Source organism: Cherax quadricarinatus, chromosome 44 (assembly GCF_038502225.1).
Source record: "Cherax quadricarinatus isolate ZL_2023a chromosome 44, ASM3850222v1, whole genome shotgun sequence".
NCBI classification, from domain to species: domain Eukaryota; kingdom Metazoa; phylum Arthropoda; class Malacostraca; order Decapoda; family Parastacidae; genus Cherax; species Cherax quadricarinatus.
In genome coordinates, this window is record NC_091335.1 from 7,993,873 (window position 1) to 8,020,502 (window position 26,630).

The window sequence follows — 26,630 nt, forward strand, 5'->3', positions numbered from 1 at the left end:
TTCGATGATGCATGGACTATTTTCTAGTTAGAATTGCAGCAGCGGAGGAGTTGAGAATTTTAAGTGTGATAGTCATGCGAAAATCAATCACTGATTATCATTCGGTGTTCGTTTTCAGTGAGGGGCTTCTGTCTGGATCCCACGTAGCTCCGTCTCCCATTTAGTGTATAGTTTCCTCCATCATTCACCAGTCAAGTAATGCAAAACATGCCTTCACCAGCTCAAATTACATAGTTATTTATAAGTTTGAAGGTCCAGGGTAATAATGATTACCTAAATGTGTTTATAATTAAATATATACCTTGCTGAAGTTGCAATCTTCTACTCATTCTTCATGTCCTACAAGATACTTTGCATTAACGTTTATCTCCGTTTGTAGTAAATATATTTAACCCTTAAACTGTCCAAACGTAGATCTACGTTTTTTCAACATTTGAAAGTATGTAAAAAAAGTTGAGCTTCTTTTTATTTTTTACATTTGAAAACATGTAAAAAAAACTTTGATCTACTTGTTTTTTGTTATATTTGAAAATATGTAAAAAAAAAGTAGATGTACTTTTGGAGCACTACGCATGTGAACATATATCTGTTTGGACAGTTTAAGGGTTAAAGCTCATATCTCAGATTTCTGGTTTACTTAATAATAGAAATAAACTTGTCAGCCTTTAGATGTGAAAAATAGTTGGATTCAACTGGTCAACCATGCAAGATATGCATCTTCGTATCTGAATGATCCGCTCACGAATGGTACAATGCATGTTAGTCAATCAGATTTAGTGTTTGAGAGGTGGTAACGTTATTAAGATAGTCGTATTACCGTTTTTAAATTGCCAGTTTATTGTAATATGTTTGCTTAATTTGGAAAATTCTACATGCATTGAAAATGTAAATTAAAAAGTTTTTTTTTTAATATTGTTTTCATCGTACAAAATAGTTATATTACCATTGAGTTGCTATAGCAACTACATAAAGGGTAGTAACATCTCCCGTTAATAGTTTTTTTCGTCTTCATACTTCGAGAAATTGATAAGAAATATTCCAGGCTACCTGAGAGGAAGTCGGGACGGGGCAAGTTTATATTGTGTGTGGGGGGGGGGGAATGTTCTCACATGAGGTTTGCCTTGCCTGGCGGCGTTGCTGACTCAACCAGGTTTGCGGCTCCGTCTTATTGTTCCCGCTAGTATTACCTTAATCCGTTTGTTTGTTTATCACGCTTAAAACCTATCGGCTACACAAGGGGTCAGTCGTTAAGGCTCTGTTACTTGTATACCACCAGTCATGGTACTTTGGTCTTTAATATAAGAATTAAAATACTTAGTATATGCATACTGTACTGAGATAAATATATACATACTGTACCGAGATATAAACATATACATACTGTACCGATATAAATATATACATACTGTACCGAGATATAAATATATACATACTGTACCGAGATATAAATATATACATACTGTACCGATATAAATATATATATACTGTACCGAGATATAAATATATACATACTGTACCGAGATATAAATATATACATACTGTACCGAGATATAAATATATACATACTGTACCGAGATATAAATATAAACATACTGTATATATATATATATATATATATATATATATATATATATATATATATATATATATATATATACTGTACCGATATATATATATATATATATATATATATATATATATATATATATATATATATATATATATATATATATATACATACTGTACCGATATAAATATATACATACTGTACCGATATAAATATATACATACTGTACCGAGATATAAATATATACATACTGTACCGAGATATAAATATATACATACTGTACCGAGATATAAATATATACATACTGTACCGATATAAATATATACATACTGTACCGATATAAATATATATATACTGTACCGAGATATAAATATATACATACTGTACCGAGATATAAATATATACATACTGTACCGAGATATAAATATATACATACTGTACCGAGATATAAATATAAACATACTGTATATATATATATATATATATATATATATATATATATATATATATATATATATATATATATATACAGTATATATATATATATATATATATATATATATATATATACTGTACCGATATAAATATATATATATATATATATATATATATATATATATATATATATATATATATATATATATATATATATATATATACCGATATAAATATATATATATATATATATATATATATATATATATATATATATATATATATATATATATATACCGTACCGATATAAATATATATATATATATATATATATATATATATATATATATATATATATATATATATAATGTACCGATATAAATATATACATACTGTACCGAGATATAAATATATACATACTGTACCGAGATATAAATATATACATACTGTACCGAGATATAAATATATACATACTGTACCGAGATATAAATATATACATACTGTACCGAGATATAAATATATACATACTGTACCGAGATATAAATATATACATACTGTACCGGGATATAAATATATACATACTGTACCGAGATATAAATATATACACACTGTACCGAGATGTACACCCCTCCGGGTGTATATGCAGTGTACCTCAGTGCACACTCATTGTGTAATGTATTCATTAGAAAATTCAACAAAGTTTACAGCTGATGTAAAGGTTCTGTTCCCCAAGTTGAGTGACAGGTGTTTTTATGATTTTTAATTTAAGTAATAGTTTTGAAATAGTGTTAGAAAAGTGTCTTGAATTTGTCCACTTTGTAAGTTATTTCAAATTATGATGTCAGTTATTATCATGACTTAGTAAGTTATTAATAATTAATATCACGTCATAGTACATTTTTATCATGGCATAGTAAGTGGTGTGGAGACCCAGTTAGATAAGTACACTTTCCTGCATGAAACAAACAGAGCAATCCGTACTTATCTGTTAAAACAGCACCATATCCAGCAGCCTCTAGCTGGACATCCCTTCCGGGTGCCGTTCCAGATTCTACAGTGGTTGTTTAACAATTTTATTAGAACACAATTTGCCCCAAAGGAGTGTATATCCAGCATTTCACTACCATCTGAAATGCGTAGTGATACTTGAGTTCGGGTGAACCACCAACATGTAACGGGATCTATTGGTAATTCCAGTCAAATCTTACCCCTGCCTAATAGCTGCAGCTAACGTAATTAGGTGTGGGTATGCCTGGACTTACCTGGGTATTGTAACTGACCCGGGTATTGTAACTGACCCAATTTCCCCTAGTTTGTGGTAGGGGAAGTATGACCCTGGTATTGATGTCTTGAGTAGGCGGCTGCTACAGATGCGTAGTTATTTCCTCACTCATTGATAGGGAGTGAGGACATAACACCTGAATGCATACCGCGATACACACTTTACACTTATCAGGATAATACCGCGGATGATACACTCGTTTCTTTTTAACACTAGTTTTTCTAGTGGAGATTGTCAGTATTTCAGAGTTTACCGCACAGTCAGTATTTTCTTTGTTCTCAGTGGGAGATATGTGACGTGTGTTCACGCTCTGATGTCTGAATTCAACCTAGCTTGTTGTCCTGCCCAAGCACCCGCAGTCACCCTCTGTTTTGTCTCTTCCTTACTACACATTGCAACAGTATTCAGTACAAGAGGGTAGGTTTCTTGTTATCTAGCTATAGACTAGAATTCCTAATAGTCCCAACTTGTAGATAAAGTGGGCTGCAGATTTTCCCTTAATTTTCCTATGGAGAAAAGAGTAATCACTCACGTTTAACCTCGTGTAGTTGATCAAGGACACTGGCAAGGAGAGGAAGGTATGCCTCGTGACACTACGGCACATATAGGTGGTTTTAATAAAGCTGCTTGCAAGGAAGGAAGAGTCCACTAGCCCCTCGCAGGAGGGCTAAGTCCCTTAGAGGGCTGAGAAATACCCCCTTTACTGGAGAATTTTCTCCACACATGGCATCGAGTTATTGTTATGGCATAAGTTATTATCATGGCATAACAAGTCATCATTGTCATGGCATGAGTCATCATATAATCATAAGCTATCATCATAGCATCGTAAATTATCATTATTGTCATATCCAGTATTGTGGGTGTCACCTATACTCATAAACATAACCAAATCTCTCTTCTTTAGGCCTGTGCTCTTTATCCCAAAGAAGACACTGTTTGCTTATCATCCTCAGCTAAGATGTGTTCTAGAGTCGTGATAGCCTTGTTCAATCCTGAGACAGGAATGTGTAACTTCGTCATTCCAAACGTGTTTGGAAAACAGCTCAACTATGCTAGTTGATGCTTAACTGGAATATAATACTGGTATGCCAGTATTATATTCCAGTTATTAAGCTTAAACATGGGTATATAACACTAGTAAGCCAGTGGATTCTTAACCACTAGTTTAGTTATTTTCTAAATTTTCAATTTCAAATGCATTTTTTTTTTACAGAAGAGCGTCGACTTGCAGAGGATGAAAAGCCACTTTTGGTTCAGTTGAACTGGAACAAAGATGATCGGGAGGGCAGGTTTCTTCTCCGCCGAATGGACCTATACAATTTTGGAATGTCATATGAGGTACAGCTATCTAAAATTTACATGGATCATATCATTATTTTATCTTATTTAACTGGTTACTGATAGGTATATATGCTGTATTATGTACTACATGTGTATGCAGTTTTACTATGAAATTAATATAGTTTCATAGAATTCTTTACCTGCTACAAGAAGGCATAAACATCCTGTCATAATTTGTAAAACAGAGCTGTGTTTGTCCCTCTTAATGCATGGTAAGCTATAAAGCCTTAAAATTCCTTCTTTGGCAGGGTGGTTCTTCTACATTAGTCAACACACTACCCCCTCACCCTACCACACCCATACCAACCAAAGACCAGCCATTCCAGCGTAAATTATCTAAACGGGAGAAAAAAGAACTTAAAAAACAAGAAAAGCTGCGACGAGCAAATGAAGCAAATGAGGCAGACTCCTCGGTGGCAGAAAAATTATATACGGGTTTGTATTACTTGTTGGTATTACAATGTAATGCTTAATGTATTTTTCAGAGTTTTTATTTTAGCTAGTCATAAATATGTGGTGAAGCATACAGTACCATGCTAAACACTTCTGTCAATTTGTCTGCATAGTGTATGCAAAGGATGAAGGATTACTGTGGCTTATGTGTCTGTCTTTGTCAAATAGGGGTTTTACCTGGCATTTTTTTTTACACAGGGTTTGACAAGGTTAAGGATCCCTAGCTTTATTGACAAGCTATTTACAGGTTAAGGATTCCTAACTTTATTGGCAAGCTAAGAGCTGTTACCTACATCAGCTCATTTGAAAGCATTTTTATTGTTATGAGACATACAAGTAGGGAACAGGATGAAATTGGAGCCATCTGTGGGCCAGCATTTTCATTTGATCAACTGACTATCTTGTTGACATCATTATGCTGTACGAATGTGTTCCATACTCGAGTCATCCTGGGTATATATGATCTCAGATGGAGTGATGTTCTGGAGAAGGGTACAGCCAGAGTGAAGTTGCTGCTTTCTGCCCGTCATGTGGCATAAAAGCTTGTTTCACGCTGTCGTCGAAGAGCATCCAAGTGTGGTACTTTGACAATATTGGCCTTATACATAACAGTAAGGCCACCCACATCCCTCCTATGATGAAGGTTCTGCTGAAATGACAGATCTATGCAGGATGGGTCCAGGCGAGAGATGAGACGTCTTGCTCTGTTCTCTACTCTGTCAAGCAGTCGCAGATGAGAGGGGGGGCAGGCAAACCAAGAAAGTGGAGCATACTCAAGGTGTGAGCATACTTGTGCCTCGTACAGAATCTTGCAACCCCTACTGTCAAGCAGATGCGAGATACGGCGAAGTGCTGTAAGCTTCCTGGCTGCCTTGTTTGCAAGATTTACAACATGGTTCTTCATGGTTAGTTTGGAGTCAAATTTCACCCCAAGGATATCAACTTCTCCAGGTGCCAACACCCTCCCATTCATCCTTACTACTGCACCAGCATTACCATCATGGTGCCTAGAGATGATCATCATTTGCGTTTTCTCAGGTGCAAATGTTACTTGCCATCTATTTCCCCAAGCTGATATAGCTCTCAGCTGGTGATTGATGTAGCTTAGAGCAGCTGGCATTTCTTCTCTTGGATAAGTGAATGTCAGTGTACAGTCGTCTGCATATGCATGTGATTCTGGGATGAGATGAAGAAAGTCGTTGAAGTAGACATTCCATAACAATGGTCCCAGCACGCTTCCTTGTGGAACACTTGCCCCAATAGGATGTCTTGCTGATTCCATTCCATTGAGAACTACACTTAGAGATCTACCATGAAGGTAATCACTGAGGAAACATAGCGTAGAGCCTGCAATTCCCAGTGCTTGAAGTTTTGCTAAGAGGCCCTGGTGCCACACCCAGTCGAAAGCGCCAGCAATGTCCAGTGCTACCGCACAGCTGACTTTGGATTCATCCAGTGACTGGTGCCACTTAGTGGAGAGGTTTAACAACAGATCAGCAGCAGAGTAACCTTTCCTGAAGCCATATTGATGATCACAAAGTAGTGAGTGGTAGTCAAAAAACTCTGTCATTTATCTTGAGATTATTGTCTCAAGAATCTTACCAGTGATTGACAGGAGTGACACTGGTCTGTAGTTGCTGATTTCTGCTATGCTCTTCTTTTTGTGAACAGGGACTACATTTGCCTCTTTCCATAGAGAGGGCCATTTACACTGTACTAGGCAGTGCTGAAAGATGCGAGTTAGAGGTGCTGCTAGCTGGTCTGCACATCTTCTCAGCAATCTTGGGCTCAACTTGTCTGGGCCCACAGCCTTTTCTTGGTCAAGCGATTTGTTTTAAAGTTTCTCTCTCTATTTACTTTTAAGAATTTCAGCAAGTATAGTAGACCATTAAATAACATAGGTTTCTTACTCTTTAGTGCAGTAACTATTCCACTTGTCTCATTGTAGTTTTCCAAATTTTAAGCTGTAGATAATCATGTGTGTCACATAAGTTGGACATCTTGAAAAATGACTAGGATTCAAGCTATCAAATTTGTTCAGTGTGGGTTGCTCTGAATTAAATTAGCTTGAAATATAAGCATTAAAGTGAATGTAAGAGAGTAAATTTAATCTTTTGCAAAAAATGTAAATCTTATTTCAATAAATGCTTTAAGTTAAAGAATTTATTGAAACCTCTTCACAGAATTACCAGAAACAAGTTTCACGCGCAGCATCAGTAACCCTGAGGCGGTGATGAGACGAAGAAGAGCTCAGAAACTGGAGAAAAAACTACAGCAGTTCCGAAGTAAAGATGGTGGACCTGATACAGGTGGCACTCTGAAGGTAAGCAATTCCAAAGTAAAGATGGTGGACCTGATACAGGTGGCACTCTGAAGGTAAGTAAGTGTCATCACCATTGTTGTCATCATCATCATCCATTATTATTTCACCATAGCAGCAACAGTAATCATTAGCAGTAAACCTATAGGGGTCATACAGCACTTGGGAAATGGTGGGTTATCAGGTTTGATCCAGGGAAAGGGAGGACAACTCCATTTAAAGTAAGTAACTCGACTGAAATTAATGAAAATCAGTCAGTAATTTTCAGAAACTCTTTGAGGAAGAAAACCTTATTGTTTGGGTTGTCAGTTTCTTCAAGGGAAGGTGTCTTGACAACAGTGAAGAGCTCTTGATCCAAAGAATTGTGGTTACCCTCCACAATTGCTTCCTATTGCCAATTCTCCAGGCACTGTATGGCTCCTACCGATTTAGTGCTTCCCAGAAATAATAATAATATTGATAATAGGGTTGTTAATTAAATAAGTTATGCATGATATGAAGATATACACAAAAATGCTGTACACTGCACAGGTAAGAGTCGTTACATTAATTAAAAAAAAATGCTATGTATCGTACTGTACTGAAGTACTTGTTGCCAGCTTCCTATTACAGATTCTTTATTGACTTCTAAGCTTGAGGAGGAATATATTAAACTTACAGTAATTAAAAATTAAAGAATTATTATTTTAATGATTGTAATGTATACTTTTTTTTTATCTGTTTTCAGATTTATGGTGAATCTCTCCGTCCTGATGTGCCTTACAAGACACTACTATTGTCTATTCGAGATAATGCTCTCAGTGTGGTGGGAGAAATGTTAGATAAATATGGCCTTTATAAAGAGGATCCCAATAATTATTGTCTTGTGCAGGTAAGGATGGAGTTTTGATGCTGAAGTGCAGTAGACACATTGAAAACCAACCAAGGATTTCTTGCTAAATATTCTCGTGGGAGTTCTCATGCCAAAATCAGTTTTCTTTCATATTCTTTCTTATGAATATCAGTATAAAGTAGTTTAGTATGATAATGAAAGAATGACTTAAAAAACAATTTTGCCTGGGCAATTACCTGAGAGCAACTTTATATGGCTTCAAACAAATTATTGGTAGAAATGGGTCACTACATATGTGAATTTGCTTAAAGTGAAATAACTTAAATTAAGGGTAAATCTATGTTTGGTTCTGTAGAATGACATAATGTATCATTTACATAACATAATACTTATCTCTAGATCTGGACAATTTCTCCTTCAATGTTAAGTCACAGCTTTATGAAATTTCAGTTTTCTTGAACTGAAAGAAATAATCTGTAAAATTAATATTGAGTTTTGAGCAATAGAAAGATAAAATTTCAGAAAATTTGGAAATGGGGTTATAAAACTGGTTAGTCATTGGGTTATACAGTACAGTTGAAACCTGAAATTTGCATGGGTTAGGTTTCTAGAGACTTTGTGAATGTTGAAGTCATGGATAATACAAAATTTCACATGTCTCAAACATTGAAACTTTAACCTTTGTATATTTTGTGTGTGTATTTAAGTAATTTAAGGAAGCAAGGGACTAGAAACCCCTTCTCTTGTATAAATTACAGTGGAACCTCGGTACTTGAACAATTCGGTATTCGAACACTGTTTGGTAAACAAATCACTCTGTAGTCAACCCTTTGCTCAGCACTCGACCAAACAAACACTACCTGCCAGAACTTCGCTATAAACTGTTTCGTGTTTCTTCGCATTTTTTTGTGCTTTTTTTTATATTATTTGTGTAGATAAGTCACCATGGGGCCTAAGAAGGTTAGTGGTAACAGCCAACCAAAAAGAAAATTGGTTGGGAAAAATTTGTTCAGTACTCGAACAGATTGGCACTCGAACAGCCTTCTGGAACCAATTAAGTTCAAGTGCCGAGGTTCCACTGTACCCTGCCTTGGTGGGATACAGCCAGTTTGTTGAAAAAAAAAACAAGTAATTCTTGAGAAAAATCTTATGTTTTTAGGCCATATAATGTGCTGCATTATTAATTATTGCTCTAACTTGTTTAATATTTGGAATCATAAGAAACAACTGTTTTACTGGACAGTAAACAGATTTGGGTGTGAAAAATCCATTGTGTGTATTTTTAAATAAAATCTGGTTAATTTTAAATTTAGGGGCAGTGTACCAGGCAAAGTGATAATGGGCACAGCAAAAACAAAAAATAAAAATGTGAATAATTGATCCTGTCTGGGAAATAGGCTTCAGTGAAAATGTTGCATAACTGAATCTTGTGGATTACATAGCAAGTGAATTCTGGAAAGTGTGTGTGTGTATATGATGATGGTGTGTACGTGTATGAAGGTAGTGTATGCATGTAACATGAATGTATTTGGAGAAAACATGAAAATACATTTTAAGTTCCACTTAGAAGAAAGATATAAAAGAGGAAGACCATGTGTAGTGAAGATGATTTGCAAATTTGTTGTTGAAATCTTGCATATTGGTCTAACATATTAACATAGCTTATTACTTTTAAGTTTCACAGACTGTATATAATTTGTAATTATGCACTGACAGACAACTGTTTAGTAGATGATGCTCACTTTATTCTTATTACCAGAATGTCATAGGAAATGATGATGGTTATGGAGGGCCCACATCCCCCCAAAAAGAATATATCCTTGATGATGATGAATGTCCATTGGCCATTCTTATGAATCATCCACCTTCCAGAGGTAAGTCAATTAAAATGTTGTGTTTAATATGTTACAGTAGATACATTTAATTAATACTCTGTGACCAGATGACAAAAATTAAAGCTTTTTTAGGAGACCTATTGGAGCACTGGACCATTAAAACATTTTAATGCAACATATATTTAACAAAGTGCAATGCCAGATGCTTCTTTGCAATAGAATTTTTGCTAGTTTATTAATTTGACTTTTTCAGAACATTCAGCATTAAAGTTTTTAGCATTTGCCTACTTTTTATTTAAGAGTCTCAGACTCCAGCTTCAGGGCTGCATTTCTTAACTACCAGTCATCTGGTGTGATGCCTCCCAACAGGGTTTCTGTGCTTTGAGATTATCTCTGATATGGGGAATGACTACTGGCAAATACATAGCTCGGTCTTTATCATTATGAGATATAGATATAAGATGTACCTTCTGAGGATAATTGAAACAACACTAACTTAAATACTGAGCTTTACATCCAAGATTTGCTTTGTCTATATCACATGACGAAGTCCTCCATACCCACAATAGCTGAACAGGCCATATTTCCTGATTTTGGGTCCAGCAGATTTTTCCACCCGGGGGACATTTTCAGGTCTTTGCTGCATAGACCATGCTTAGCTGATACTCTCACTTATCTTTGCACTTGCCTTTCCCTATGCTGGATTCTCCTCTGCAGGTATTGTTTGTGTTGTCTTCCAGTATCCGTGAGGTTTTTAAAAAGCTCAGTTCACCAAGGCACTGTGCTGGCACCTTTGCTGTTTCTCATCCTCATAGCAGACGTAGATATAAACACCCGTCACAATATTGTATTATCATTTGCAGATGACACTAAAATAAGCATGAAAAATTACAGGAAGATACAAGCAGTGCTTTCCAGTGGGCAGTGGAGAACAACATGACATTCACTCTTGATAAGTTCTAACTGCTTAGGTGTGGAAAGAATGAGGAACTCAAAAGGAACATTGTATACAGAACCCAAGATCATCATCAAATAGAACAATAAGAACATGTGAAAGACTCGGGAATAATTATGTTGGCTGACTTTCCTTTCAAAGAACAAAATAAGACAAAGGTCATGACAGCCAGGAGGATGATGGGGTGGGTAATGAGAACTTTCAAAACAAGGGAAATAATGCCAGTGGTGACACTTTTCAAATTGCTGTTGCTTCCTCATTTGGACTATTGCTCAGTGTTGACAGCCCCATTTAGAGCAGGAGAAATATCAGAGCTGGAACAGATACAGAGATCATTTATGGTCTGCAAAGAGCCAGTAAATTACTGAGAATGCCTTAGTCTTAAATATGTACTAAATAGAGTAGGGAGAGAGACAGAGATATGTTCTTTTCTGTCTTTTAACTCACTGGCTGTATCCCGCCCAAGCAGGGTGGCCCAAAAAGAAAAACAGGAGAAGGGGTTAGATATATATATAGAAACATACACAGCCTCTCATCACTTAATGACAGAGCTCCTTTCCTAATACAGTGTCGATAAACGAATTTCTCTCTAAACGAGGAGCATACTGTAATGGTAGTGGGTTTATGTCGACCATATGTCAACCTGTGACCTAACCTGATTCCTGTTGCTTCTTCTCCCCTCTTCCTCTTTCCTCTTTCTCCTTTGGGTTTTCTTTCTTCTGCCTTGGTATTTGTTCCTTCATTATTTTTCCCCCTTCTGTGTTCTTGCTCCTACCCTCTGTGGGCCCCTAGCTCCCTTGTAGTGCTCCTCTTTCTTAGTATTTGACTGACGCTGCCAACTACGACGACTACTACGATTACTACTACGACTGCTACTACGACTACTACTACGACTACTTCTACGACTATTTCTACGACTACTTCTACGACTACTTCTACAACTACGACTACTACTTCTACGACTACTATGACTACTACTACTACGACTACTACTACTACGACTACTATGACTACGACTACTACGACTACTACTACTACCACCACCACCAACTCTCTTGTCCCATCCATGTCTGCTGGTCTATATATACTCCCTCTTCTTTTCGTTCATGTGACTATGTAAATGGTCCAAGATGGACCAAAACATCATTGTAAGCTCCTCTCTTCTATGTGTGGGTTATTTGTATAGTGTTTTAATGTCACCCTTGTACCATTTATAACATTTTTAGTATATTTTTAAATGTTTATACATTAGTGTACTGTATATTGTAATAAACAGAATAGAGGAAATCAACTCTAATATACATTATTTAGACATTGCATGCGGTCAGAGCCCATCGTAAGTTCGAGTTGTCAGTAAACGAGTACAATGGACCCCCGGATTACGTCGTCATCGGAATAGGTAATATTAGGACATGTACATGTTTATAGAGGGGCAACTGATATATCGGATCATTATTTAGTTGTAGCTACAGTTAGAGTAAGAGGTAGATGGGAAAAGAGGAAGGTGGCAACAACAAGTAAGAGGGAGGTGAAAGTGTATAAACTGAGGGAGGAGGAAGTTCGGGCGAGATATAAGCGACTATTGGCAGAAAGGTGGGCTAGTGCAAAGATGAGTAGTGGGGGGGTTGAAGAGGGTTGGAATATTTTTAAAAATGCAGTATTAGAATGTGGGGCAGAAGTTTGTGGTTATAGGAGGGTGGGGGCAGGAGGAAAGAGGAGTGATTGGTGGAATGATGAAGTAAAGGGTGTGATAAAAGAGAAAAAGGTAGCTTACGAGAGGTTTTTACAAAGCAGAAGTGTTATAAGAAGAGCAGAGTATATGGAGAGTAAAAGAAAGGTGAAGAGAGTGGTGAGAGAGTGCAAAAGGAGAGCAGATGAAAGAGTGGGAGAGGCACTGTCAAGAAATTTTAATGAAAATAAAAAAAAATTTTGGAGTGAGTTAAACAAGTTAAGAAAGCCTAGGGAAAGTATGGATTTCTCAGTTAAAAACAGAGTAGGGGAGTTAGTAGATGGGGAGAGGGAGGTATTAGATAGATGGCGAGAATATTTTGAGGAACTTTTAAATGTTGAGGAAGAAAGGGAGGCGGTAATATCATGCACTGGCCAGGGAGGTATACCATCTTTTAGGAGTGAAGAAGAGCAGAATGTAAGTGTGGTGGAGGTACGTGAGGCATTACGTAGAATGAAAGGGGGTAAAGCAGCTGGAACTGATGGGATCATGACAGAAATGTTAAAAGCGGGGGGCGGGGGGGGGGGGGGATATAGGGGAGTGGTTGGTACTTTTGTTTTTAAATGTATGAAAGAGGGGAAGGTACCTAGGGATTGGTGGAGAGCATGTATAGTCCCTTTATATAAAGGGAAAGGGGACAGAAGAGATTGTAAAAATTATAGAGGAATAAGTTTACTGAGTATACCAGGAAAAGTATACGGTAGGGTTATAATTGAAAGATTTAGAGGTAAGACAGGATGTAGGATTGCGGATGAGCAGGGAGGCTTCAGAGTGGGTAGGGGATGTGTAGATCAAGTGTTTACATTGAAGCATATATGTGAACAGTATTTAGATAAAGGTAGGGAAGTTTTTATTGCATTTATGGATTTAGAAAAGGCATATGATAGAGTGGATAGAGGAGCAATGTGGCAGATGTTGCAAGTATATGGAATAGGTGGTAAGTTACTAAATGCTGTAAAGAGCTTTTATGAGGATAGTGAGGCTCAGGTTAGGGTGTGTAGAAGAGAGGGAGAATACTTCCCGGTAAAAGTAGGTCTTAGACAGGGATGTGTAATGTCACCATGGTTGTTTAATATATTTATAGATGGGGTTGTAAAAGAAGTAAATGCTAGGGTGTTCGGGAGAGGGGTGGGATTAAATTATGGGGAATCAAATTCAAAATGGGAATTGACACAGTTACTTTTTGCTGATGATACTGTGCTTATGGGAGATTCTAAAGAAAAATTGCAAAGGTTAGTGGATGAGTTTGAGAATGTGTGTAAAGGTAGAAAGTTGAAAGTGAACATAGAAAAGAGTAAGGTGATGAGGGTATCAAATGATTTAGATGAAGAAAAATTGGATATCAAATTGGGGAGGAGTATGGAAGAAGTGAATGTTTTCAGATACTTGGGAGTTGACGTCGGCAGATGGATTTATGAAGGATGAGGTTAATCATAGAATTGATGAGGGAAAAAAGGTGAGTGGTGCGTTGAGGTATATGTGGAGTCAAAAAACGTTATCTATGGAGGCAAAGAAGGGAATGTATGAAAGTATAGTAGTACCAACACTCTTATATGGATGTGAAGCTTGGGTGGTAAATGCAGCAGCGAGGAGACGGTTGGAGGCAGTGGAGATGTCCTGTCTAAGGGCAATGTGTGGTGTAAATATTATGCAGAAAATTCGGAGTGTGGAAATTAGCAAAAGGTGTGGAGTTAATAAAAGCATTAGTCAGAGGGCAGAAGAGGGGTTGTTGAGGTGGTTTGGTCATTTAGAGAGAATGGATCAAAGTAGAATGACATGGAAAGCATATAAATCTATAGGGGAAGGAAGGAGGGGTAGGGGTCGTCCTCGAAAGGGTTGGAAAGAGGGGGTAAAGGAGGTTTTGTGGGCTAGGGGCTTGGACTTCCAGCAAGCGTGCATGAGCGTGTTAGATAGGAGTGAATGGAGACGAATGATACTTGGGACCTGACGATCTGTTGGAGTGTGAGCAGGGTAATATTTAGTGAAGGGATTCAGGGAAACCGGTTATTTTCATAAAGTCGGACTTGAGTCCTGGAAATGGGAAGTACAATGCCTGCACTTTAAAGGAGGGGTTTGGGATATTGGCAGTTTGGAGGGATATGTTGTGTATCTTTATACGTATATGCTTTTAAGCTGTTGTATTCTGAGCACCTCTGCAAAAGCAGTGATAATGTGTGAGTGTGGTGAAAGTGTTGAATGATGATGAAAGTATTTTCTTTTTGGGGATTTTCTTTCTTTTTTGGGTCACCCTGCCTCGGTGGGAGACGGCCGACTTGTTGAAAAAAAAAAAAAGTAACATTTTTTCGTCAAAATATTGGCTCACTAATCGTCACTGAACTCGGAATAAGTCATTCGTCCTGAACGTGTTCAAGCGGCCTGAGCGGACCGGGCACTCCATGTACAGCCAGTGTGCCATTGTTTACCAGCCAGTGAGGATGATCCCACGTGTTCATACAATACATTTTGTATTATTAAATTCTTTTTAGTGCTTGTAACTGCTAAATAAGCCACCATGGGCCCTAAGAAAGCTTCTAGTGCCAGCCCTTTGGTAAAGAGGGTGAGAAACACTAGAATTCAAGAACGAGATCATTGCAAAATGTGAAACTGGAGTGTGTGTTGCCGAGCTGGCCAGGTTGTATAACAAGCCCCATACAACCATTGCTTCTATCCTGGCCAAGAAAAAGGAAATCAAGGAAACTGTTGTTGCGAAAGGTGCAAATGTGCTTACAAAACAGAAATCACAAATACTGGACGATGTCAAGACTTTGTTGTTGGTGTGGCTCAACGAGAAACAGTTATCAGGAGATAGTGTTATGCAGTCAATAATATGTGAAAAGGCAAGGCAGTTGCACGATGATCTCGTAAAGAAAATGCGTGGAACTAGTGCTGATATTGGTGAATTTAAGGCCAGCAAAGGCTCGTTTGAGAGATTTAAGAATAATAGTGGTATACACAGTGTGATAAGGCATGGTGAGGCTGCCAGTTCTGACAAAAAAGCAGTTGAAAAATATGTTCATAACTTCAAAGGGTATATAAAGGCTGAAAAATTCAAACCCCAACAAGTATTCAATTGTGACGAAACAGGCCTCTTTTGGAAGAAAATGTCAAAGAGGACCTACATTACTCAGGAGGAAAAGGCACTCCCAGGACACAAGCCTATGAAAGACAGGCTAACAAAAAAGAATTTTGTAGTCATGCTGTTGGGGATTTCAGAGTGAAGCCTTAACTGGTGTATCACTGAAAATCCCAGTGTTCAAGAAAAACAGTGTCATCAAGAGTAAATTGTGCGATGTGGAAGGCAAACAGTAAGGCATGGGTCATGAGGGACATTTTCCTTGATTGGTTCCATGACGTGTTTGGCCCCATTGTGAAAAAATACCACCTGGAAAATAAATTGGAACTCGAGTGCCTCCTGGTAATGGACAATGCTCCTGCTCATCCTCCAGACTTGGAAGAGCAAATGGTGCAAGAGTTTCGTTTCATCAAAGTGAAGTTCTTGCCCCCTATTTCCACTCCTCCAGCCCATGGACCAGCAGGTCATTTCAAATTTCAAAAAACTGTACACCAGAGCAGTGTTTCAAAAGTTCTTTGAAGTGACCTCAGACACTGAATTGACCCTTAGAGTTCTGGAAAGATCACCTCAGTATCCTCAGTTGCATAAACTTCATAGGTAAGGCTTGGGAGGAAGTGACTTCCAGAACTTTGAACTCTGCTTGGAGAAAATTGTGGCCACAATGTGTACAACAGAGGGATTTTGAAGGGTTTGGGGCTAACCCTGAGGAGCCTATGCCCGTTGTGGAATCTATTGTGGCATTGGGGAATTCCATGGAGTCGGATGTGAGTTTCAAGGATGTGGAAGAGTTGGTGGAGGACCACGATGAAGAGCTAACCACTACAGAGCTGCAAGACCTTCATCTGCAACAGCAACATACCACAGCTCAGGAAATTGCTTCAGAGGAGGAGGAAAAGAGATGGAGGAAGACACCTTCTTCAAAGATTAAGGACATATGTACAATGTGGACAAAGGTGCAAACATTTATGGATGAACATCACCCTGACAAAGCTGTTGCAGGCCGTGTTGGCAACATGTACAATGACAATGTTATGTCCCATTTTAGGGAAGTTTCAAAGAAATGCCAAAAACAGACCTCTCTGGAACACTTTTTTGAGCGACAAGGGTCCAGAGACTCTCAAGCTGGTCTTAGTGGCATTAAAAAACAAGGAAGGGAAGTAACCCCGGAAAAGGACTTGGTACCTGAAGCCCTTATGGAGGGGGATTCCCCTTCCAAACAATAGTACATCTCCATCCTCTCCCCTCCTCCCGTTTCATCACTCATCTTCAATAAAGGTAAGTGTCATTTTACTAATGTTTTATTCTGCATGTCTCATTGTTTTCTGTGTAGGGAAATGTGTATCTCTAAAAAAAAAAAAAAAAGGATTTTTTTAATACTTTTGGGTGTCGGGAACGGATTAATTGGATTTACATTATTTCTCATGGGGAAAATTAATTTGGAATTCGTCAGATTCGGGTTTAGTCACTCTCTCTGGAACGGATTAATTACGAAAACCGGGGGTCCACTGTACATCACGAAGTGAGGAGTGGCTGTACAGTATACGTATATATATGATATATACCTGGAACGTAGGTAGTAGGTTGGTAGACAGCAACCACCCAGGGAGGTACTACCGTCCTGCCAAGTGAGTGTAAAACAAAAACCTGTACTGTAATTGTTTTACATGATGGTAGGATTTCTGTTGTCTTTTTTTTTGTCTCGTAAACGTGCAAGATTTCGGGTATGTCTTGCTATTTCTTCTTACACTTAGGTCACACTAAACATGTATGTACAAGCATATATATATATATTTTTTTTTTTTTTTTTTCAACAAGTCGGCCGTCTCCCACCGAGGCAGGGTGACCCAAAAAAGAAAGAAAATCCCCAAAAAGAAAATACTTTCATCATCATTCAACACTTTCACCACACTCGCACATTATCACTGTTTTTGCAGAGGTGCTCAGAATACAACAGTCTAGAAGCATACACATATAAAGATACACAACATATCCCTCCAAACTGCCAATATCCCAAACCCCCTCCTTTAAAGTGCAGGCATTGTACTTCCCATTTCCAGGACTCAAGTCCGACTATATGAAAATAACCGGTTTCCCTGAATCCCTTCACTAAATATTACCCTGCTCACACTCCAACAGATCGTCAGGTCCCAAGTACCATTCGTCTCCATTCACTCCTATCTAACACGCTCACGCACGCTTGCTGGAAGTCCAAGCCCCTTACCCACAAAACCTCCTTTACCCCCTCTCTCCAACCCTTTCGAGGACGACCCCTACCCCGCCTTCCTTCCCCTATAGATTTATATGCTCTCCATGTCATTCTACTTTGATCCATTCTCTCTAAATGACCAAACCACCTCAACAACCCCTCTTCTGCCCTCTGACTAATACTTTTATTAACTCCACACCTTCTCCTAATTTCCACACTCCGAATTTTCTGCATAATATTTACACCACACATTGCCCTTAAACAGGACATCTCCACACACACATCTCTACACACACCCTTCTGGGTTTTCTTATATTTTTCTTATTAGTTCTTTTCTTGTTTATTTCCACTTATCTCCATGGGGAAATGGAACAGAATTTGTCCTCTGTAAGCCATGTGTGTCGTAAGAGGTGACTAAAATGCCAGGAGTAAGGGGCCAGTAACTCATTCTCCTGTATAAATTATTAAATTTAAAAGGAGAAACTTTCGTTTTTCCTTTTGGGTCACCCTGCCTCGGTGGGATACGGCCAGTGTATTGAAAGAAAGAAGAATATACCTGGAAATTACTCTAGGGCCTGGTCCCAGATCTGCATACTGCCATAGCAGCATACTAGAATGATAGATATGAGAGGTCCAGCACCAGAGAAAATGTGTGTGAATCTGCTTTTGGCCCAGTCACTCCCCATAACACACAACACTTTTGTTTACAATTCTCAGCATGAATTATTCATTAATTCTCCCTTTGTTTATGATGGCATCTAAAGGTAGTTGTTTGAAAAGATTAAACTCAGTGAAAGAAATATGTCGATTGTAATAATATGGCTGTGGGCTGCATTAAATATTGTGTAGCTATGTAGGTAGGTGCAGCCAGGTGGACTACATAGCTACATCTACCACCTACCTACACCTGACTTCCTACAAATAAATACTACTCAACTCTCATCCTACATTAAGACTACATATATTTTAAGGTAAATAATGAGAGTACTGTATGTGTATTTTATCCCTCTGGGTTGCTTTAAGTATCATATACTATTAAGTTTGGGACGGGAAGCCAGGGCTACCTACACCTGACTTCCTACAAATAAGAACTCCTCACCTCTCGCCCTACATTAAGACTACAAATAAGTAATGAATGCAATGTGTATTATTTTACATTTTATTGTTTTAATGCCTAGTTCTATTACTAACTTTATATAAGTTAGTGTAAACATGTTGTCTGGCATTTATATGCATTTATAAGTGGTAAAAAATGACATTCTGCTTTCCATCGATGTCTGCTTTCCGGCAGTAGCCTGGAACCTAACTTGCCGTATATGTGGGCCCCTATTGTATTCGAAAATCTGAGACTTCTGTCCCCAAGCATTTTGAATAAGGGATACTCAACCTGTACTGTAGACAGTTTCAATATTAGATATGATTAAGCCCTGTATGCCTGAACTCTGTATTGCCTCTTGATAGGAGTTAGAGGCTGAATCAACCCCCTGCAAGAACATACAGCTAACCAATTTCTTATTACATTTAGTAATTTATACAGAATAAAGGGTTACTATCCTCTTGCTCCTGGCATTTTAGTCGCCCCATTTAGAAGTTTATACTATATTTATTTTAATGAATTGGTGGTTTTCTTGGAAGGAAAAGCAGTCACCATCACTCATTCTTTAGCTCTGTTTCTAGAAGCACATAGACATCACAGTTCCAGTGATCTGCCAAAATACAATATCCTTAAGCATTGTACTTATCTCCAAACTTAAGCTTAGCTGTCTTTCCACAAACCTCTCATTATCCCAGTTGCTTTTTTTTTTTCCTCATCTTTGATTCACCTTATTATTCATACGTTCATCTGTCAGTGCACAATTCATAGATACTATCTAAATACTCACACTCAAACCTCCAAATTCATGAGGCTTAAGTTCTAGAGGCCCTTCCAAATTTAGAATTTGAAAATATCAATAAATTCTGTTTGTATAATAAATTTTGTTTCAGCTTTGTGCTCATTTAGGGTTTCAAAGAAAATCCCTCATTTATCACTATAATGTAGTCAATATTGATATTTATAAGAAAGAATACTGTATACAATAAGAGAGAGATTATGGTGTGTTAATCCACTGATCACTTATGGAACAAAATACTGTACTGTACTTAGTTCATAAAACAACTTGCAAATGATCAAAGCTATTTGCATTTGGCTATTCAGTAAAACTGGTGAATGTTGTAGCTTAAGAATTTGGAGGCTTGCGAGTTGGGGGTTTCAACTCCAGTTACTTTTACCAAACTTCTTTCTAATCTGATGTCCAATCTTTCATTGCTTTGACTTTTTCTTACTTTAATCAGCTTGCTCTTTTCTGAGTAAGATTACAGCTTCATTCTTTTACACACGCTCTCAAACTACTCCACCAACATATATAACATATCTTCCAAATCTCACACAAGCATTGTGTCATCAACAGAGAGCTAGCATGTCATCTCCCTTATATTACAGGTTAGTTATATTTTAAGTCCACATCTCTTCACAACTCTGGCATTCACTTCTGTTTACTACAACCTCATTGATTATCGGTGCATTAAACAACCATGATGGAGGTACTTATTGACAACTGCGGTATAAGTTGTACTGTATCATGCCAACCACTGTTGACAGTGATAAGAGGAATACGCTGAACAGATTAGGAAGATAGATACCTATTTTGAGAGTCCTACATCAAATATTATCCTCCTCACACTTTAGCCTTACAATATAAAGTGGAAGATGATAGACAATAGTGGTGTACTGGAAATAATTCCTTGAGTTACTCTTTCCCAGCACACATACCAGGAATCTACTAAGACAAAAAAAAATTGCATTGAACCAATAGATAATAGATCCTACCCAAAATGAAATTACTGTCGATTTGATCCTCATGAGCAGTGAGGAACTCTCCAAGTCTAACAATCTCAAATATTCATGCTGATCACAATCTCATTGAGGTGCAGGCAAACATAAACTTGTGTGGAAGATCACCTGAATGGTTAAGGAGTACCTTAAACATTCAGATCTAAATTGCATCATTGAATACAATATTAAGGACAAGAAACTCAACTTTCAACATCATAATGCTGTATACAAAATTTTCCTGTTGCTCAAGCTATTGTAGACCTAATACAAACAAATGCCCCTGTTGATCAAGCCATTGTGGACCTACGTGACATGCCAAGATTTTATTGATTGGGTATAGCTCTGTGAATGATATAATTGATTAGAGGGACATGGGTATGAGCAACAGTTTGATCTTGCCATGGGCTCATCCATTAGTGCAGTTCTGCCAATCATACCTGACTCAATCACCTGGATGCACTACGTTGATAATAATTTGGTCATCTTGCCCAAGAGACTCGGACATGCAGAGCATTCTTGATACTGTACTAGGATGTAATGGTTTAGAAAACTGACAAATTGAAGAATGAGACACTTGTGTAACATTTGGAAATCTTTATTGAGGAAATGTTTTGCCAGCCAGTGGCTTTTTCAAACCAATACAGAAAAAAACAGTGAAAAATGAGGAGAATAAGGTAATTAGTCCCATTAAGTTGATACCATCAACAACGTGTTGGACTATATACAGTAAGTTGTTAATGCAATCAACAACTTGAGGCTAATCATAAAAATCACACTTAAGGAAGAGAAATGCAAGCAGTTGGTATTCCTTGATGTGCTACTCTACACAAGCAAGGATAAACTCATTCCAAGTGTAGAGAAAATCTAAGTCCAAGAGCAACTTTCTCCATTTTTACTATCTGATAGCTAAAAGAGGTGTCATTATAGAATTCTTTTTTAAGACATATAAAGTATGCAGCCCACACATCTTTGTAGGGGAATGTGAATATATTGCACATTTAAACTACTGCACTTCTCTCCACTTTATTGCCAACTGTAGGAAATGGACAGCACACATTCTCAACAGAAAGTGTCGACTCTACAAAGGAACATAACCAGATGTATTGTTCTGCCTATTAGCAATGTATCATCAAATGTACCTCTAACCTTAAGAGGCAGTCATTTTAAAATAACTACATACTCCTAGTCTTTTGTCACCTATTTAGTAAGGAACAAATAAATAATGCAAGGATCAATGTTATGCCTTGTGGAGGACATGAAGTATCTGGGAAAGCAAAATATTGGGAAGAGTACGTGAACACACAAATACGTACATGTAAGAGAGATGATTAGAACAATGTCTGTGTCCAGCACAGAAACAAGCAGGGCCACCTGACAAAATTTGGAGAAGTCAAGCTAATTATATGTGAAAATGACCTACAACACTTAAAGTGTTAAGAGGCTGCCATGGATAGCATTAATTAGCACCATCCCACAAAAATCAGATATAGCTTTGCTTTTTTAAGTCTTGTGAAAGCAGTTGCTACCCACCCTTGATACTGCATTTAGGCGACACCAGCCAGCAACATCATGCTTACTGCTGCCACTGAGTGGCAGTAGGACCTGCCTACCTTGTGTGTCCCGTGGCTGGTAGGCAACGCTGCCCATGACACAGTGAGTGTCTGTGGTTTGATCCCCGGCAAAGGTGAAAACATCGGGCATGTATCCTTACACTTGTTGTCCCCATTCACCTAGCAAGCAGGTAGGTACCTGGGTGTTAGTAGACTGGTGTGGGTCGCATCCTGTGAATTATTATAATCAAGAGGGAAGGGCTAAACCCGTAGGATTATATAGCGCCTGTGGGGGGATGTGGAAGGTATTCAGGTTTAATTCAGGGAACTGGAGCACAGATCCAGTTCTCTAGATCAACAGCCCCTCACTAGTATCAAGGAACCTTCCTTGAGGGGTACATCCTGTGAAGGACCTGCCTAGTGTGGTCCAACAGGCCTGCTGTAGTAAAAAAACCATACCACCGGCCGGGATTGAACCCGCGGTCATAGAGTCTCAAAACTCCAGCCCGTCGCGTTAGCCACTAGACCAGCTAGCCACAATAAGATTCATCCAACTAGGTATATTTCTACACCATAGGAAAGTTAGCACAGGCACCTCTGTGACCACAAATGCAAGTTTTTACAGACGAATCTCCAGCTAGCGTGGCCGTGACGAACTCTAGCTCAAGTCCCTTCACTGCCGTCAACATGACTCAAGAAATCGTGTCATTACGATTTCTTGAGTCCTGCTGTAGTATTCATACTTTATGTTCTTAAGGACCCCAATGAAAATAAGACAGTCCTCGATGACGCAGTGACTCTCTTGGGTTATCTTGGGTGGCTAACCTTCCAGGGTTAGAAATCCGAACAAAATCTTATCTTGCTTACCTTTAGAAAATACCAGGCCGCACCACAGAGCAATGTAGTATGTGCCTAATTCATATATTTGTCCAACCTAATTTTAAAGATTATCCAGTATTTTACCTGCAATATGTCACCTGACCTCTTGCATTATATATACCTGTTCTAGCGTCTTTGTATTAGGACTGAAGTCACGTGTGGCGAAAAATTTGAACTGCACACGTGGTCTTTATCTACATACAAGTACCACATTCTTGCATCGAGAAAAAAAAATGAGGAAAAAAAAGTGGTTCATCCTCAGTAGACATTTACTTTGCAGTTGCGAAAATAGTAGAGAATAAATATATAAAGACATAAATGTAAATAAGGATAAACGAAAATATACAACGTGTTGGTAAGGATAAGTTGTGATGGAGAGAAATGGAACAGTCTATCCAATAACATTAGTGAGCAGCGTACTCAAAGAAAACTGCTATTTTTAAGAGGGTAACTATTTTAATTTGTTAGTGCATTATGTGCGACCATGGAAAACTAGTAGTTTATTACTTGTTAGTGTGTATCATTATAAAACAACAATTTACTAAAATCTTACCGTTAGCACAGACTTCACGCAAAATAAAAACTTTGACAGCCTCTATAAAACAGTATGATGTATTCCTTAGTATGAACGAGATTTTCGTAGAGCTTAAGTAAATGAAAAGTGAAAAATGTTTCGAGTCTGAATATAATTACTAACTTAATGGAAGTACTGACTGACAACTGCAGAAGTGCGAGATTTCCAGGACAAATCAGAAGCAATTAATGCAACACACGCCGAAGAAACGTTTCGCCACACAGTGGCTTCATCAGTCCAATACAAAGCAGAGAGGGGTAAGGAGAGGAGTAGTTTGGGGTAATCAGTCCCTCAGCCTGGACTCGATGTGTTCAGTTCATCACTCTTTTAGAAAGTACAGCATATGGCCGGAGAAGTGGCTTATACACTTATATAGTGTTGGTAGAGACAAGTAGAGTATTATAATTAGTAAAGAATTCTAAAGTACTGTAATATGTTGTTGATATGCCTTACAATTAACTACGAAGTAAAGGGTTTATTCGGAAGGAGTTTCCTTTAACGTAATAGGCAGGAATTATGTATCAGTATAGAGACGGAATTAAGATTAGACAGAAAGCAGTTTGGCTTTAAAGTGGATGACAGGAAAAAATGCAGAGGCTTTGTGACCGAAATATGAGGAAAAAATCTAAGGAATTCTTGTGGGTAAGACTGTATGGTACTGGATGTTCCGTGAGGGTCGTTAATGTTAGCGAATAAGAACATAGTGGAGGGCAGGACAGAACCTTGCTGATCACAGTCATTGAACGATAACAATATACGAACTTAGGAGCACTGCCGTAAGACCAGTGACTCATGCTGGCCAGGTTCTACTCTCATTAAACCATTCTCACTCATATTTGTATAAACTATTTTTAGAATTATTTAAACTTTTTAAAGCTACACGAGTTAGGTTAGGGCGATCACTATTTTATGGGAACTGTATCGATGAGAGAAGAGTTTCGCCATCATGTTGATGAAATTAGGATTAGATTCAAGCATTTGAGAATTTAAATGTGAGCAATATAACGATATAATTGTAGCAGTCATTTTCAGTGCTTTATCATCATTTGGTCGTCCATGATTTATTTTCTCTACATAAGGCACTGTATGTTAAACATGTCAGTTCCTTTTGTGTGTATAACATACTGATTTAGCCGGATGCAGTCTATTTTGACTGCATAGCTTCACAAAATAACATATATGAAAGTCAAACTCTTGCTGAGGAGCAATGGAACGTAGGGGTAAATAATTAATGACAATAGATAATTCTGCTTTCCAGTAGGCACGATGCTATTACTTGCTGGCCAGGACCATCAAAACAACAATGGCCTCCTATATTAGCTTTGTTATTTCTTATAGTTAGGGTATCTACATTTTATATGAATAAATTTCGATCGGAGTGAGGAAGACAAGAGGAAGTAGTTATGTGGCCAGGGATGGCAGGGTACGCTTACGAGGGAGGGTCTTGGTAATGAATAATTAATCCAATGTTAGTCTACTGAGTGGCTCAGCGCCGCATCGATTGTACGATTCCTCTCCACACTAAACTTGTAGGTCACACTAGGGTGGATGTGTACAGGATGGACACTACAGGAAGGTTGGCATGTACAGGATGGACACTACAGGAAGGTTGGCACGTATAGGATGGACATTACAGGAAGGTTGGCATGTACAGGATGGGTACTACAGGTTGCCTAGTGTGTACATGGACATTAGGGGAGGTCTGGCATGCACAGGCTGGGCTTTACAGGTGTTCTAATGTGTACATGGGCACTACAGGGCTTACCTGTACAAGCTGGGCACTATAGGTGGACTAATGTGTACATGGGCACTAGAGGTCTAGTATGTACAGGGTGACTTCAAAAGGACTGGTGTATTCATGGTGAATACTACATGAGGGCTGGTGTTTACAGGGTGGACACTACAGGAAAGCTACTATGTACAGGTGAACACTACAGGAGATTTGGTTGTAAACGGTGGGAGACTGCAGTAAAAAGTTCAGTTTTCCCTAAGCACGGCCCTGGCGCCTTTACTGTTTCTCATCTTCATATCAAACAGATGCAAACACTAGCCACATCTTCATGATCCTTTGCGGACGATACCAAAATAAGCATAAAAGTCGCCTCGGTGAAAGATGGGGGAAAAATTTCAAGCAAATGTAAACAGTCTTCAAGGAAGCGTTAGAAAATATGTTCAGTCATGATGTCGTGGGGGTTCGGAAGGAGATATGATGGTTGAAGATAAACACACTTGTGGATGGTAATGCTATATATTGTCAGACTGTGGTAAGGGAGGCCCAGCCTGCCGTGTTACTGCCTGGTAGGTCTAAGCGTCGGCTGAGAGTGAGGTAGAGCGTCCCACTAACTCATGCACATCCCGTGACGTCATACAGTCACTAGGCCTAATAGGGATCGTCTCTATAAACACATGGATGGTACTATGATACTCAGCTAAGCTATACAACACATGTAAGGGGATCAGCAACTATGCTGACAGTGACACATTCCAGCTGCTCAGATATGGAAAGAATGAAGAACTCAAAAGAAGTACTGGATATAGAACACAGGAAGACTATTTCATAGACGAAAGGAACATGTAAAAGATCCGGGCATAATGTCAGATGACCTATAATGTAGGGTACACAACAGAGTATATCCGGCAAGGATCAGAAAAAATTATAATGGATAATGAGACCCTTCAAGAGAAATAATGCCAATATTGATATTCAAATCACTCCTGTCT

General features: G+C 38.2%; 1 protein-coding gene across 4 annotated transcripts in view; it reads left to right on the forward strand.

Moving 5' to 3' along the window:
• The window catches only part of LOC128697378 (afadin-like), a 349,288-nt gene that overhangs the window by 144,980 nt on the left and 177,678 nt on the right, over window positions 1-26,630 (forward strand). For all 4 annotated transcript variants that reach the window (XM_070094069.1, XM_070094067.1, XM_070094070.1 and 1 more), the window contains 5 exons: window positions 4,501-4,625; window positions 4,877-5,063; window positions 7,265-7,404; window positions 8,129-8,272; window positions 9,993-10,107. In XM_070094069.1, the coding sequence (XP_069950170.1) occupies window positions 4,501-4,625; window positions 4,877-5,063; window positions 7,265-7,404; window positions 8,129-8,272; window positions 9,993-10,107 (711 nt within the window). The remainder of the gene's footprint in view (window positions 1-4,500; window positions 4,626-4,876; window positions 5,064-7,264; window positions 7,405-8,128; window positions 8,273-9,992; window positions 10,108-26,630) is intronic.